At 40.8% G+C, this 15,887-nt stretch overlaps 1 protein-coding gene across 1 annotated transcript in view; it reads left to right on the forward strand.

Moving 5' to 3' along the window:
- Positions 1–15,887, forward strand: part of DNAH3 (dynein axonemal heavy chain 3) — a 247,929-nt gene that overhangs the window by 4,282 nt on the left and 227,760 nt on the right. Inside the window, exons 3-8 of the mRNA XM_070362916.1 lie at positions 1,475–1,579; positions 2,093–2,315; positions 6,953–7,025; positions 7,295–7,460; positions 9,789–9,978; positions 10,787–10,982. Of these exons, the coding sequence (XP_070219017.1) occupies positions 1,475–1,579; positions 2,093–2,315; positions 6,953–7,025; positions 7,295–7,460; positions 9,789–9,978; positions 10,787–10,982 (953 nt within the window). The remainder of the gene's footprint in view (positions 1–1,474; positions 1,580–2,092; positions 2,316–6,952; positions 7,026–7,294; positions 7,461–9,788; positions 9,979–10,786; positions 10,983–15,887) is intronic.

Here is a 15,887-nt window from a genome sequence, read left to right on the forward strand (position 1 = left end):
GAGGATGAGATGGTTGGATAACATCACTGATTCACATGAACTTGGGTGAACTCCAGGGGATGTTGAGGGACAGGGAGACTTGGCGTGCTATGGTCCATGGGGTTGCAGAGTCAGATGTGACTTAGTGACTGAACAACAGCAACAATAACAAAATGTCCTACCTATCCCCTATGAACCTTAGAATATTTGGAATAATGGCAGATGTTATTATTGTTAATGTTATTATTTTATGAGGTTGAGTCATCAGTGAGGAATTGGATGGGGCATGGGGATGACTAACATCTGACTCATTTACCCCCTACATGTCTACCTTCTGCCAGTTACCCTGCATGACTTAATTTGCTGACCCAAATAAATCAAATCTATCTAATAATGTCTCATCTTACATAAGAGTTCAGTCCACATTCATTGCCTAAGGTGAAAAACCACAGAGCCAAAATTGCACTGGCAGATCTCTTTTTTTTGCTACTGCTAAGTCACTTCAGTCATGTCCGACTCTGTGTGACCCCATAGACGGCAGCCCACCAGGCTTCCCCATCCCTGGGATTCTCCAGGCAAGAACACTGGAGTGGGCTGCCATTTCCTTCTCCAGTGCATGAAAGTGAAAAGTGAAAGTGAAGTCACTCAGTCGTGTCTGACCCTCAGCGACCCCATGGACTGCAGCCTTCTAGGCTCCTCCATCCATGGGATTTTCTAGGCAAGAGTACTGGAGTGGGGTGCCATTGCCTTCTCCAGGCAGATCTCTTTAAACTACCTTTAAAGTACTGTATAGCAGCATCTCTCAGTAAATCCAGCCCAGAGGTTTCCCTCCATCACAGCCCCAGATGAAGTTGTTGTCTTACTTCTAGGGCTTGGGTGTAGGAAAGAAACACAGGGCACCTCTCAACCCCGAAATCAGCTCTGAGGTGAAGAAGCACTGATGCTGGGAGCCAGCGTGAGGAACTCCACCCGTGGCACTCGGAACTGCACGTGGCCATGGGAGCCACAGGTTCACCTCTGTCTGAGGCTCACTCCCAAGAACACACTCCCTGAATTGAATGGTGGACTCAATCACCCACACTCTAAATATATTCTTTCTTTTTCACAGGAAGCACAGAGTTATTTATATCACTGCATAAGCAAATTTCTGTTTGGAATTTTGCCAATGTGAAATGCAAGAGTCAATTTTTTTTTTTAAGTCAACCCCTTTAATTACAACCCAGGGTAGGGAAGTTGGGAGTGCCCTCAGATTTGGGTTCTTCCCAGGGGAAAAATACATTAATTTGCTCATAGAAGGGTAGCCATGAGGAGATGCTAGAGAAGAGACATTAACTCTTAAGAATTGAAACCAATGGATAGTGGTAAGAAGGGTGCTTTATGGGAGAACTTTGTGCCTAAATCCTTTTCTGAGGAACTTTTTACTCATTATGCACCTCAGAGGCTTGGAAATTTTTCCTAATTTCCTGAAGAGTGGCTTTGTATTTGTTTCCCACAGATCCCCAAAAGTGACTCCATATATCACATGAGCCACTCGCAGATGCGGCCAGAGTTGCCCCCTCTGCCTGCTTCTGCTAATGAAGAACCGTCTGAACTCTATAAGGTACGTTCACCTGGCTGCTACTCTTCTGCTGGTAACAGTTGGGGGTCAAACAGACTTGACAGGTAGGATTAGAGGCCTCAGTCATTTCTGCCACTGGAAGAGGCTATAGCACAATGGGAAAAAGAGCTATGTAGTGGCACAAATCTGGCCTTCTCAGTTACCTGCAGCATTATTTAAATTCTCTGAACTTCTGCATATTCAACTATAAAATGAGAACAATTATTTCTACCTAATAGCCATGTACATAACAATAAAGACAATAAATGTAAATAACCTGATCACAAATTTACTGCATGTTGAAAATAAGCTGTTATCCTTGCCATCAGAAAGCATGCTCACAGTGGTCAGAGAGGTAAAATTGGTGTCCGTTCGAAAGTATTTGCACTCAGTGTGCAGAATGTTAGGCATGTGGGATGGCATGAGTCTCAATGTGAGTGGAGTCTGGCTTAGAGGAGCCCAGGATCCCTGCATGATGTCCCTCACATGACTCATTCTGCATTTCTCCCCTTGTAGACAGTCATGTCGCACAGCTTTTATCCCCCCTTGATGCAACGCACATCATGGACCCTGGCTGCACCCTTCAAAGAGCAGCACCACCACAGTGGACCCAGTGATTCCATTGCCAACAACTACTCCTTGACAGCTCGGGACCTGAAGCTGAAGGACCTGATGAAAGTCTACCAGCCCGTCACCATCAGTGTCCCCAGGGAAAAGATTGTTCAGGGGCTGCCATCAGGTATTTCCTCCAGGGTGTCATACCCACTTAGAATGGGGCTTTGGGAGATTTCTAATCCTGGGTTCTAGTCCTGGCTCCACCTTTACTATAGATAACTTTGGGTAACCTCATGACACCTCAGTTTCCTCATCTATGAAATGGGAATGATTGTAAAGGCTAGCATTATGTTTAACATACACCAAGCTGCTTGTTGACTGCTCAGTTCAGTTCAGTTCAGTTGCTCAGTCATGTCTGACTCTTTGCAACCCCATGGACAGCAGAATACCAGGCCTCCCTGTCCATCACCAACTCCCGGAGCTTGCTCAAACTCATGTGCATTGAGTCGATGATGCCATCTAACCTCCAACCGTCTCATCCTCTGTTGTCCCCTTCTTCTCCTGCCTTCAATCTTTCCCAGTATCAGGGGCTTTTCAGTTGAGTCAGTTCTTTGCATCAGGTGGCCAAAGTATTGGAGTTTCCTCTTCAGCATCAGTCCTTCCAATGAATATTCAGGACTGATCTCCTTTAGGATTGACTGGCTTGATCTCCTTGCAGTCCAAGACTCTCAAGAGTCTTCTCCAGAACCACAGTTCAAAAGCATCAACTCTTCAGCACTCAGCTTTCTTTATAGTCCAACTCTCACATCCATAAATGACTACTGGGAAAGCCATAGCTTTGACTAGACAGACCTTTGTTGGCAAATTAATGTCTCTGCTTTTTAATAATGCTGTCCAGGTTGCTCATAGCTTTTCTTCCAAGGAGCCAAGTGTCTTTTAATTTCATGGCTGCAGTCACCATCTGCAGTGATTTTGGAGCCCAACAAAATAAAATCTGTCACTGTTTCCATTGTTTCCCCATCTATTTACCATGAAGTGTTGAGACTGGATGCCATGATGTTAGTCTTCTGAATGTTGGGTTTTAAGCCAACTTTTTTATTCTCCTCTTTTACTTTCATCAAGAGGCTCTTTAGTTCTTCTTCACTTTCTGCCATAAGGGTGGTGTCATCTGCATAACTGAGGTTATTGGTATCTTTCCTGGCAATCTTGATTCCAGCTTGTGCTTCATCCAGTCCAACATTTTGCATGATGTACTCTGCATATAAGTTAAATAAGCAGGGTGACAATATACAACCTTGATGTACTCCTTTCCCGATTTGGAACCAGTGTGTTTTTCCATGTCCAGTTCTAACTGTTGCTTCTTGACCTACATACAGGTTTCTCAGGAGGCAGGTCAGGTGGTCTGGTATTCCCATCTCTTTAAGAATTTTCCACAGTTTGTTGTGATGCCTACAGTCAAAGGCTTTGGCATAGTCAGTAAAGCAGAAGTAGATGTTTTTCTGGAACTCTCTTGCTTTTTCGATGATTAAACGGATGTTGGCAATTTGATCTCTGGTTCCTCTGACTTTTCTAAATCCAGCTTGTTGATTGCTGCCTAACAAATTATTACCAAACTCAATAGTTTAAAATAAGTTCCATTTGTTATCTTACAGTTTCTGTCTAGAATCTGGGCATGGCTTAACTGGCTCAGAGTCTCTCACAAGTGTGCAATCAAGGTATCCAAGGGCACAGTCATCTAAAGGCAACCAAGGAAGGATCTTCTTCCAAGCTTACTCACCTCCCCTACTTCCTGTTGGCCATAGACATCGGTTTCTTAGTGAATGGGCCTATCCACAGGCCCATTCAACTCACAACATGACTCCTAATTTCCCTTGGAGGAAGTAGATAGAGAACCAGTAAGATAGAAACCACCATCTTTGGGGAGCCTAATTTTGAATGTGACATCCTATGGTTTTTGCCATTTTCTCTGTGTTGGAATCAAGTTGCTAAGTCCTGCCCACACTCAAGAGGACTATACAAGGGCATGATTCCAGAAAGTGGGGATCCTTGGTGGCCATCTTGGTGGCCAAAAGTACCATAGTACTTTTTGTGTATTAATTTGTCTAGTCCCACTGGGTACACATATGTCTGCTTAAGGATATCCATTGGTAGTTTTTGTTAGAGATATGTTGGAGATATGCAATCTGCTTGCTGTCTCAAACTCATTTTCATGTTTTTCTTTATTCTTTCTGTGCTGTGTCTGGGTGAATTTGTCAACTGTATCTTCCAACTCACTAATTTGCTCTTCAACTCTGTTCAGTCTTGAGTTTATCCAGTATAACAAATGTTTTTTTTTTTTTAATAACACTGTCTTTCATTTTCAGATTCCTTAATTGGTTTTGCTTATGAGTGCCACCATCCTGGCCAGTTTCTTATTCTATTCTCATGGACATAACATTTTCAGTATCACTTGGAGGATCTTAAACATTTTTTTTGGAGCAATATTAGTGTTGCTATATTATTTCCATTTTGTAAATATTTGCCTCAGTTGTTGAGTTTATTTGCTATCTTTCTTAAATTGGTTTTTCTCATGTGTTATGGGATTTTAGTTTGCAGGCTTATGTTGAGAGCTTTTCCCCTTCTTGCTACATGAATTTCCCATTTGTTGTTTAATTCACACACAATAAAATGCACAGATCTTAGTGTTCAGTTCAGTGAGTTTTGTCAATTGTTTATACCATATTTGTATATAGGCACCACCCAAATAAGATGTAGGGCATTTCCATTACTAGAGGAAGTTCTCTTGTGCTCCTTTCCCATCAGTTCCTTCCGTTCGCTAGTACCATCCTGCCCCCTTTCTGATTTCTGTCACCGTAAGTTAGTTTTGGTTGTTCACACATATAAATGTACTCAAACAGTATACTCTTTTGACATACCTTTTAAAATCTTGCCTTTCTTCCTTATGCCTTCATCTGACATCTTAGGACCCCAAATTAGTACCAGATCTTATTCCTGATGACTTAGAACTTCCATCCTAAGGTGCTGTTTTAGGGATGTTGTAGATCTGGTCCGTGAGGTTATGTTAGGCTTGGCCTAGTTTCTACCAGCCTTTCTTTGCTATCTGTGGCCACTGTGTGAACTGAGAATGCAGGTGCTTTATCTGCATCACAGTGTTGCTGGTTTTTCAGCCTGTCGTCATGGGTAGGGCAGCCGTGGCTTTATACTGTGAACCTAGCTTCAGTCCCCACAATCATGGTGTGTTTTGGATTTCATTATTCCCCCAGGTATCAATCACCTAATTATTTCTGCCTGCTTTTGGTGCCAGAAGCCAAATTTAAGATTTTTACTTCACACTGTGTTTAAGTTTACACAGAAGAGCTTCTTTTTGAACAATGCATTGTCTTTTTAATTTTAAAGAATTTTTTCTGTTATTGTTATATTTGCAGTTGTTGCTGTTCAGTTGCTAAGTCATGTTCTTCTCTTTGCGACCCTGAACTGTAGCATACCAGGCTTCCCTTCACTGTCTCCTAGAGTTTACTCAAAATCATGTCTGTTGAGTCAATGATGCCTTTCAACTATTGCATCCTCTGCTGCCCCTTCTCCTTTTGCCTTCAATCTTTCCCAGCATCAGGGTATTTTCCAGTGAGTTCTTCACATCAGGTGGCCAGAGTATTGGAGCTTAGCTTCAGCATCAGTCCTTCCAGTTTATATTCAGGGTTGATTTCCTTTAGGATTGATATTTGGAGTAGATTGAGGAAATCAAAGTATGAACTCAGACTATATCTTGATTAAGAGTCTTCAATCCTCTGATTCTTTCAAAATATCAATTTCTTATTAGTATGTATTCAACATGTCTAAAATGACATGTTAATTTCTTAGACTAGACTCTTAAGCAAGTATCCAGTTAAGGTTTAGTAGTGGAGTGAGATATATATATATATATATGTATGCTTTATATATATATATATATATATATATATATATATATACATTTTTTATATGTATATACATTTTATTTTCTAAATATTTATTTATTCATTTTTGGCTGTGTCAGGTCTTAGCTGTGGCATCAGGGATCTTTTATCGTTGTGCACAGGCTCTTTGTTGCTGGGTGTGGGCTTCTCTCTAGTTGTGGCATGTAGGCCCTAGAGTGTGCAGGATCAGTAGTTACAGCACATGGGCTTAGTTGTCCCACAGCATGTGGGATCTTAGTTCCCCAAGCAAGGATTGAACCCGAATTCCTTACATTGGAAGTCAGATTCTCAACCACTAGGCCACCAGGGAAGTCCTGGTAGTAGAGTTTTATATTGTATTTATTAAATTTATTTATCACAAATGATATTTATTGCAATGCCTTTATTTGTTGCAAATTACATCATTTTTTCTTTTTGCAATAAATATATTTATTGAAAATGATACTGGTTTTTCTATTTGTATACTCATATAATATTTCCTTTAAAATAAATAGCTTAAGTTTAAAAGTCTGAATCTATTTAAAGAAAAATATTTAGCAATAATACACCTAATGTTTAGAAAATAGAGCACATAGGATTAGGGGGTGAATTGAGGATTTATTGATATTTGTCCAGTGTATGAGAGAACAGAAGGTATGCTCATGCCCATTTCACAGTTGAGGAAGCTGAGGCTTGGAGTGATGATCGCTTTTTCAGGGTCACACAGGTAATTAGTGGTCCAAGGTCTGCATCACCTGCTTCATCCCACCACACCAAGTCCACCCCTCTTAGTGTTCTCCTGGACTGCCCTAAGGCTTGCATCCCCGTGGGCAGAACGTGGCCCAAGGTCACTGCACATCACTGATACCTTTCTTCTCCACTGTTCTAGCAAATAAAAGCTCATCAGAGCCTAACAAGAAGAAAATGAAGTTCTCCCCCAAAGACAAAGAGGATCTCACTGGGTAAGGTGTTTCTATGGGCACAAGGGATTGCAGGACACTAGAATGAACTGAAGAAGGTTATGGTCTCATGAAAGCCACACTCTGCTTCTTGACTTTAAAGCATTTCTGGATACCTAGATACTTATGTTTTTTCCCACCAATACTCTTAATCCAATTTATTAAGGCTCTAAATAAAAATAAATTAGCTAACTAAGCAAAACCAGTGCTTACAAACTTATGAAGTATGAAGTGTTCATGGAACCAGGCACTAAGCTGTGTCTACTTTTCAGGATGAAGTCAGCCTCAACCTCCTTACCTATGAAGAAGGAGGTTGTGACATCTTTGACTTTCCCAGGAAGCAGACCAATGAGTCCAGAAGAACAGATTGATGTGATGTTACAGCAGGAGAGGGAAATAGAAAGTAAAGAAACCAAACCATCTGAATCAGACTTGGAGGTACATTCTTATTTCCTCCTTTCTCTCAATTTGCTAGGTATTACTCTTGACATCTCAGTGATTCTAAACTGGAGAAAAGCAGTAGTCACCTGAGGAATGTTTTAAAAATACTGAAGTCCAAAGATAGGCAGGTTGATTTCCCTTCTTCTTTCTCAACATTGCTATGGCTATTCAAGGTGAAGTAAGTTAGAAAGGGAAACACCAATACAGTATATTAACACATATATATGGAATTTAGATAGAAGATAATCATGACCCTATAGGCAAAAACAGCAAAAAAAAATACAGATGTATAGAAGAGACTTTTGGACTATGTGGGAGAAGGCAAAGGTGGGACGATATGAGAGAATAGCACTGAAGCATGTATATTACCATATGTAAAATAGATGACCAGTGCAAGTTCAATGCATGAAGCAGGGCACTCCTGAAGCTGGTGCTCTGGGACAACCCAGAGGGATGGGGTGAGGAGGACTTAGGGGAGGGGGTTTCAGGATGAGGGGACACAGGTATACCTGTGGCTGGTTCATGTCAATGTATGGCAAAAACCACCACAATATTGGAAAGTAATTAGCCTCCAATTAAATTATTTTTTTAAATAAATAAAGATACTGAAGTCCAGACCCCATGCAGACTACTGAATGAAGGCGTGCATGCGCAAGTCTTCTGCTTTAGTAAGTCTTAGAAACCGATGCCTTCAGGTCCTCTTAGAACATAGGTTGCAAAATGGCTGCATAGAACATAGGCTGGGGTTGCCAGATTTTGAAAAACAAAACAAAAAACATGGCCCCCAGTTTGAATTTCAGATAAACGATGAATAATTTTTAGTATATTCCAGTGCGTCCTGTATTTTATCCAGCAGCCCGACCATAAGTTAAATATGGCCTACAGATGTGTTTGGGAAATGAAAGAAATCTCACATAAGCTTAGATTTCTAACCTCTCTTGAAAAAATTAATATATTTGAAACTGAACAATAGCTACCTCCTTTAGATGAGAAATACCTTCTCTGGTTTGTCAGTCTCCACAATTCCTTATTATTTTATTATGTCCAGCCAACTTTCAGTTATTAACATTACCAGCTTGGTCCCAGTTAGACTTTTGAGCCTCTAACCCCTAACTTGAAAGAACTGCAAAGCTTTAGAGCAAAGAGCTTTTGCATTTATAGTGTAAAATGATTAACAATAAAAACTAATAGAGACTGAGAATGTGCTATTAGCAAAATTCCATACTAAACTCTAGTATGGTAAAAACCATACTCTAGATGCTTGACCCCATTCAGGACTTGGGGACTATGATTATTCCTGTTGTCCAGTTGTAGAAATTGGGGTGGGGACTGTTTAATCAACTTGCTCCAAGTTATACAGTCAGTAAGAGGCAAAACTAGAATTCAGACCAGTCTGGCTGATACTAACATTCTGTGCTCTTAAGAGCACAGAACAACAACAACATTTCTCAAACTTGCCTGAAAATAAGAAATTGCCTGGGGTTCTTGTTAACATATCCTAAATGCCCTAGGAGGGAGGGCCTGTGAATCTGCATTTTAAGAGGAGCCTCTCTCCTCGCCCCAGGCAGTTCTTATAATGAGAGAACTTTGGAAGTTTGTCCTTTATTAAGGTTGGAGAGATGCAAGTTCAGCCTTTTCTGACCACAGACAATTGGCACAAAAGGTCAAAGCCCATTTCAAACCGTTTCCTATACTTTGTGCTTCTCTTTTATCTGAAATTATTCATTTCTAGAGCCATTCAGCCATCTAGCAGCTTAGAGGCAAGCCCTAAATAAACCAAACTTCCTAATGTCACCAGGTCACATTGGGCCTGTTTGTTCAATTCGTGTGTTTGTGTTGCTTTTTTAAACTCAAAAGTCCCATGGTTGAATTAGAATAATTATAAGTCTCACTCAGACTTGGGGGTTTTCCTGAAAGCCATAGGATCAAGTACTTTCTTTGTATAGTGTCATTGTTATGAAGGAGGGTAAACTGAGTCCATTTGAGGAGCTTGTCATTCCTTTTCTTAAAGCTCACCAGATATGTCATCTCCATCCCCGGGGCTTAGTCGTCTTTCCACTGCTCCTGTTTGCATGGCATTTGAGAAATCCTTCCTTATACAGCACTGAGATCTCCCTGGCTTTGGCTGACTCCTCCAGAGCCATGGGGAATACTCACCTAACAGTTTATTACAGTGAGTGTGATGTCATGGACCAAGAAGTGAGTGAAGGATGGAGATCAGTGCTGTGTGAACAGGGTACTTTGGCAGCTGATGGGTGTGGGCAAGTGGGCACAGGTAGCCAATTGATTATGATCATTTTGTTGCTGGTGGTTTGTTTATGGAAGAGATACTACTACTATTTGACCAGTGGAATCCGAAAAGACATGATTGCCCCTGAGGAGGACAAAGTGATGGTTCGGATTTCAAAGCTGATTTCAAACACACTGCTGACAAGTCCCTTCCTGGAACCCCTGATGGCTGCCCTTGTGGAGGAGAAGGAAACTGACTATTACAGCAGCCTCATGAAAAGCATTGGTAAGGCTGTGCATAAATGGGGCAGGGTTCCTATGTGGAGGGCACCTTCTTTCCTTTCACTGTCCGTTCTTCTCCCTGTTTTCTCAGAAAAATGCCAAAAACATTGTGTAACTTTTCATTCAGTTGCTCCCCCACACTGCCACCATCACTCATGTCCATACTAGTACTTATCACACTTCAGTGTGCATCTGTGCAACCTAAGGATCTTATTAAAGTGCAGATTCTGATTCAGTAGAGTTTGGGAGGGGCCCATGATTCTTCACCTCCAACTAACTCCCAGGTGATGTAGGTGCTACTCCCCCTGGGCAAGAGCATAAGTAGCAGGGGCCCATAGACATTTAAAATGTAGCTCAAGACCTCTTCCCTCAAGTATTTTGATCTCTGCACCCCTCAGTGATCACTCCATCTTCTGCATTCATAGCACTTCTCGCTTGTACTTTCAACTCATACCATTTTGGAACTTCTCCTGTGCCAGTGTTTCTCTATGGCCTTTTCACTGGCCTTGTCTTTCTCATGGGTCTCGGCTCCCTTATTAGACATTCACTGATATATCATCAGTCCTCACTCCCTTTCATGATTAGCTGCATGTCTTGTGCACACAGTGGGTCATTGGGCAATGTTTGATGATGGTGAGTAACGTGAAAAGTGAAAGTGAAAGTCTCTCAGTCACGTCTGACTCCTTGTAAATGAGGGAACATTTCCAGGTGTAAATGGACAGAAGCTTGTTGACCTTCTAAGTGTTAAAACTGAGAGCACAAAGTGCTCAAGGCCCCTGATTAATGACAAGTGTTTGCCCTCTTGGTTATAGTTGATTACATCCTCATGGACCCCATGGAGAGGAAAAGACTCTTCATTCAGAGCACCCCCCGAGCGTTTCCTCAGAGAGTGATCCGGGCCCCTGTGCCCTGGCACAGTGTCTACAGGAATGCCAAGAAGTGGAACGAGGAGCACCTGCACACAGTGAACCCCATGATGCTCAGCCTGAAGCAGCTGTGGTTTTCGGAGTGAGAACTGCCTCCTGTCCCCTCTTTCCCTTTCCTTATTATAAGCTTCCACACGTAAGAGATCATCTTATGTGGGAGTAGCCTTGCCCTTGAAGTAAAATGACGGAAATCCTAGACCCAAGTTGCATATGGTAAGGATAACTGTGCAGAGCTAGGTGGCCCTCCTCTGTGCCTCCACAGTACCCAGTGCCTGTGTGTAGGCCCTGGAACATGCTGGTTAAGAGCACTCACATGGGGCCAGCTTGCTCGGGTCCACCTCTAACTCTGCTGCTTCATAAGTAACATCCTTACCTCGAAATTTGGGATAAGACTTCCTACTTCATAGCACTGTTAGGAGGGATAAATAATTTAGAGTACTTAGAACAATGCCTGATACAAGTATCCAGTAGGTGTTAATTAGACCTCCATTATGAGGTCTATAATACTGAATTATAATTGTATCTTTACTAGTTTGACTCTCTAGCCTATGAAATGTATGGGATGGGGGCTTGAGTCTTCTTGTTTCTTTTCCTTTCCCAATTCTTTTTTTAAATTTGTTTAGTTGAAGTATAGTTAATTTACAATGTTATGGTAATTTTTGCTATACAGCAAAGTGATTGTATACATACATTCTTTTTCATGTTCTTTTCCATTATGGTTTATTACAGGATATTGAATATAGTTCCCTGTGCTATATAGGAGGACCTTGTTGTTTATCTATTCTAGATATACTAGTTTGTTGTTTATCTATTATATATATATACTATTCTGTATATACTAGTTAGTTTCCACTAACCCAGACTCCCATTCCGTTCCTCTCCTATGCTCCCTCCGCCTTGGCAATCACAAATCTGTCGTCTGTTGCTGTGAGTCTGTTGCTGTTTTATAGATAAGTTCACTTGTGTCGTATTTTAGAATCCACATACAAGTGGTATTAGGTGGTATTCGTCTTTCTCTTTCTGACTTACATCATTTAGTATGATAATCTCTAGGTCCATCCATGGTGTTAAGGCATTATTTCATTCTTTTTTCTGGCTGAGTCGTATTTCATTGTGTATATGCCTGACATCTTCTTTACCATTTATCTCTCAATGGACATTTAGGTTGTCTCCATGTCTCAGCGGTTGTAAATAGTGCTGCTATGAACAAAGGGGCTCTTGCTGCTGCTTCTTAGTTCTTCAGTCGTGTCCGACTCTGTGTGACCCCATGGACTATAGCCCACTAGATTCCTCTGTCCGTGGGGATTCTCCAGGCAAGAATACTGGAGTGGGCTGCCATGCCCTTCTCCAGGGGATCTTCCAGACCCAGGAATCTAACCCAGGTCTTCCACACTACAGGCAGATTCTTTACTATTTGAGCCACCAGGGAAGACCTGGTGCATATATCTTTTCAAATTATAATTTTTGTATGAATATATGCCCAGGAGTAGGATTGGTGGATCATATAACAATCTATTTTTAGTTTTTTAAGCTACTTCTTTTATTTAACTCAGGGCCAGTGTAGAGTTGGCATACAATAGTCTCACTTATATTTATCAGTGACTAAATTGGCCAGATATTGTAGAAGTTCAGAGGAGGCAGGAGTCACTTTTTCTCTCTCATTTTTCTAAATTAAGATGTTAAAATTAAAATTCACCCTCTTGAAGTGTACAATACAGCAATTTTGAGTATACTCACACATTTGTACAACTTTCCTGAATTTATTGGGAATGTTTTCATTATCCCCTAAAGAAACTCTTGTAGTCATTAGTAGTTACCCCACTTCTCCCTTCTATTCAGCCCCTGGCAGAATATTAATCTGCTTCCTGTCTCCATGGATTTACCTATTCTCAATATTTTACATAAATGGAATCATACAATATGTGGCCTTTCATGTCTGGCTGCATTAAGTTAGAAAGATTCATGTTTTCAAGATTCATCCATATTGAAGCATTATCAGTACTTCATTTCTTTTTATGGCTGAATAATATTCCATTTTATTGTTATACCACATTTTTTAAATCTATTAATCAATTGCACTGGGATTGATTTTTTTTTATGAGCCCCTCAAGAATGAGTGTGAATCCTGGTGGGAGAATGAGGCCACCAGAGTTCACCAAAAGGTCAGGTTAATGAAATGATGTGCTACTACCATGTGGGTTTTTTATTAGAAAAATTGGAGGCAGACATGTTTGTGTAATTGTGATTGGTTAAACTTAATCAGTAGCTCAAATATTTAGTTTGAGGAGGATCTATAGCTTTGATTGTGTTTCGTCTTTGGGGAGCCTTATTACTTGGATAACTTAATTGTTTTTCACTTTCTTAGTTTTACCTGTATTTTAAAAAGTAATTGTAGGTAGAGTCAACCCTGGATAGAGCCCATCAATCATAAGAAATAAGCACATTCCTTTCTTTGAATTCAGTTTTCTAAGGCATTAAAGGTGCTAGTCAGGACATGAGAAAAAAGTAGTTTTCTAATGAGGCAGAAGTATGTAATAATAATTTATAGAAAAGTAATAATGTATAGATAGAGTAGGCTCTGAAACTAACCAGCCTAGGTTCTCATTCTTTCTCTGTCCCTGATGAACTGTGTGATTTGGGGAAGTTAATCTCTCTGGACCCTTATTTCTTCATATGCAAAATGGAATTGTTGGGTGAAGTACTTAGAACAGTGCTTGGCATACAGTAGTTGTTTAATAAGTTCTGCTTTAAGTAGAAGCATGTTTATGGCCTCAAAAAATAAATTAACCTAGAAATTAACACAGAGAAGGCAATGGCACCCCGCTCCAGTCCTCTGGCCTGGAAAATCCCATGGATGGAGGAGCCTGGTAGGCTACAGTCCATGGGGTCGCTAAGAGTCGGACACGACTGAGCGACTTCACTTTCACTTTTCACTTTCATGCATTGGAGAAGGAAATGGCAACCCACTCCAGTGTTCTTGCCTGGAGAATCCCAGGGACAGGGGAGCCTGGTGGACTGCCATCTCTGGGGTCGCCCAGAGTCAGACATGACTGAAGCGACTTAGCAGCAGCAGCAGCAGCAGCAGCAGCAGCAAAATTAACAAGAAAGTCAGCCACAAGGCTGATGAAATTGCCAGAGGTTCAGTGCCAAGAGAATGTACCCATGAATTTAATTTGATCACATAAAGAAAATGACAAATTATTATTAGCTTTTACTATAAGAAGAATTCTTATCACTTGCTTTTTCCCTAATCTATTATTTCTTCTTTATATTTATTTATTTTTAATTGATGGCTTTACAATATTGGTTTGATACATCATCAACATGAATTAACCATAGCTGTACATATGTTCCCTCCCTCTTCAATCTCTCTTCTACCTCTTTCCATTTTCCACCCCTCTAGGTTATTACAGAGCCCTAGTTTGAGTTCCCCAAGTCATACAGCAAATTGCCATTGGCTGTCTATTTACGTATGTTAGCGTATATGTTTGGGCTTCTCTGGTGACTCAGGCAGTAAAGAATCCACCTGCAGAGGAGGAAACCTGGATTCAATCCCTGAGTCTGGAAGATCCCCTGGAGGAGGGCTTGGCAACCTGCTCCAGTACAACTGCCTGGAGGATCCCGTGGATGGACAGAGGAACCTGGCAGGCTGCAGTCCATAGGGTCACACAGAGTTGGACATGACTGAAGTGACTCTGCAGCAGCAGCAGCAGTGTATATGCTTCCATGCTACTCTCTCCATTCATCTCACCCTCTCCTTCCTCTTCCCCGACCCTTGTCCATAAGTCTCTTTTCTATGTCTGCACCTCCATTCAGTTCAGTTCAGTTCAGTCTCTCAGTCATGTCCAACTCTTTTTCTGTTCTGCAAATAGGTTCATCAGCACCATCTTTCTAGATTCCATATATATATATGTTAATAGGCAATATTTGTTTTTCTATTTCTGACTTGCTTCACTCTGTATAATAGGCTCTAGGTTCATCCACCTCATTAGAACGGACTCAAATGCATTCCTTTTTATGGCTGAGTAGTATTCCATTGTATGTATGTACCACAGCTTCTTTATCCATTCGTCTGTCAATGGACATCTAGGTTGCCTCCGTGTCCTAGCTATTGTAAATAGAGCTGCAGTGAATAGAGCTTACAGTGGGCTCTGTAATAACCCAGAGGGGTAGGAAAGTACAGGAGGTGGGAGGGAGATTCAAGAGGGAGGGGACATAGGTACACCTATGGTTAATTCATGTTGACATATGACAGAAATCAAACCAATATTGTAAAGCAATCAATTAAAAATAAATAAATATAAAGAAGAAGGACTAGATTAGGAAAAAAGCAAGTCAAATTTCCTTCTTATAGTAAAAGCTATACATTTAATAATTTGTCATTTTCTTTATATGATCAAGTTAAATTCATGTGTACATCCTCTTGGAATACACGGTCTTTTTCAGTTTTGGTTTCTTCAGAGTATATATCTAGAAGTGGTATTTCTGGGGTGTATGTTGGTTTTATTCCTTGTTTTTTTAAGGACTCTCCACACTGTCTTCCATTTTGGCTGTATCAATTGACTGTACGAGAGTGAACCAAAATCATTTAGGTTTTTGTCAGCTGAACCAAAAAATTAGCAATGAGAAAGATTTGTTAAGGAAATGCTATGGAGAAATGTTCTTATGTGACCTGTAATATTTAGCTTTAAACATGTTAAGAGGTCACCTAATGATCAGTGAAGGGAAGGGTTTAGGGGCCAGAATGAGGGTCTTTGTCTGAACAAAGAATAGATTTTTCTGGCCAATGTGGGAAGTTTATTACAATTGAACTAAAGATGAGTGACATAATTATCAGATGGTGACCAGGGCCATGCTAAGGTTGGATATCAAATGTATATGGAGAGTGAGGTCCTCGAATTTTGTCCTCCCCAGCAGTGCTTTGTGACTGGCCAGACAAGATGAAGACTAAATTCATCACCTCCATCAAAAAAGAATAGAAATGTAT

This window comes from Bos mutus, chromosome 25 (assembly GCF_027580195.1).
Source record: "Bos mutus isolate GX-2022 chromosome 25, NWIPB_WYAK_1.1, whole genome shotgun sequence".
Taxonomy (NCBI): Eukaryota; Metazoa; Chordata; class Mammalia; order Artiodactyla; family Bovidae; genus Bos; species Bos mutus.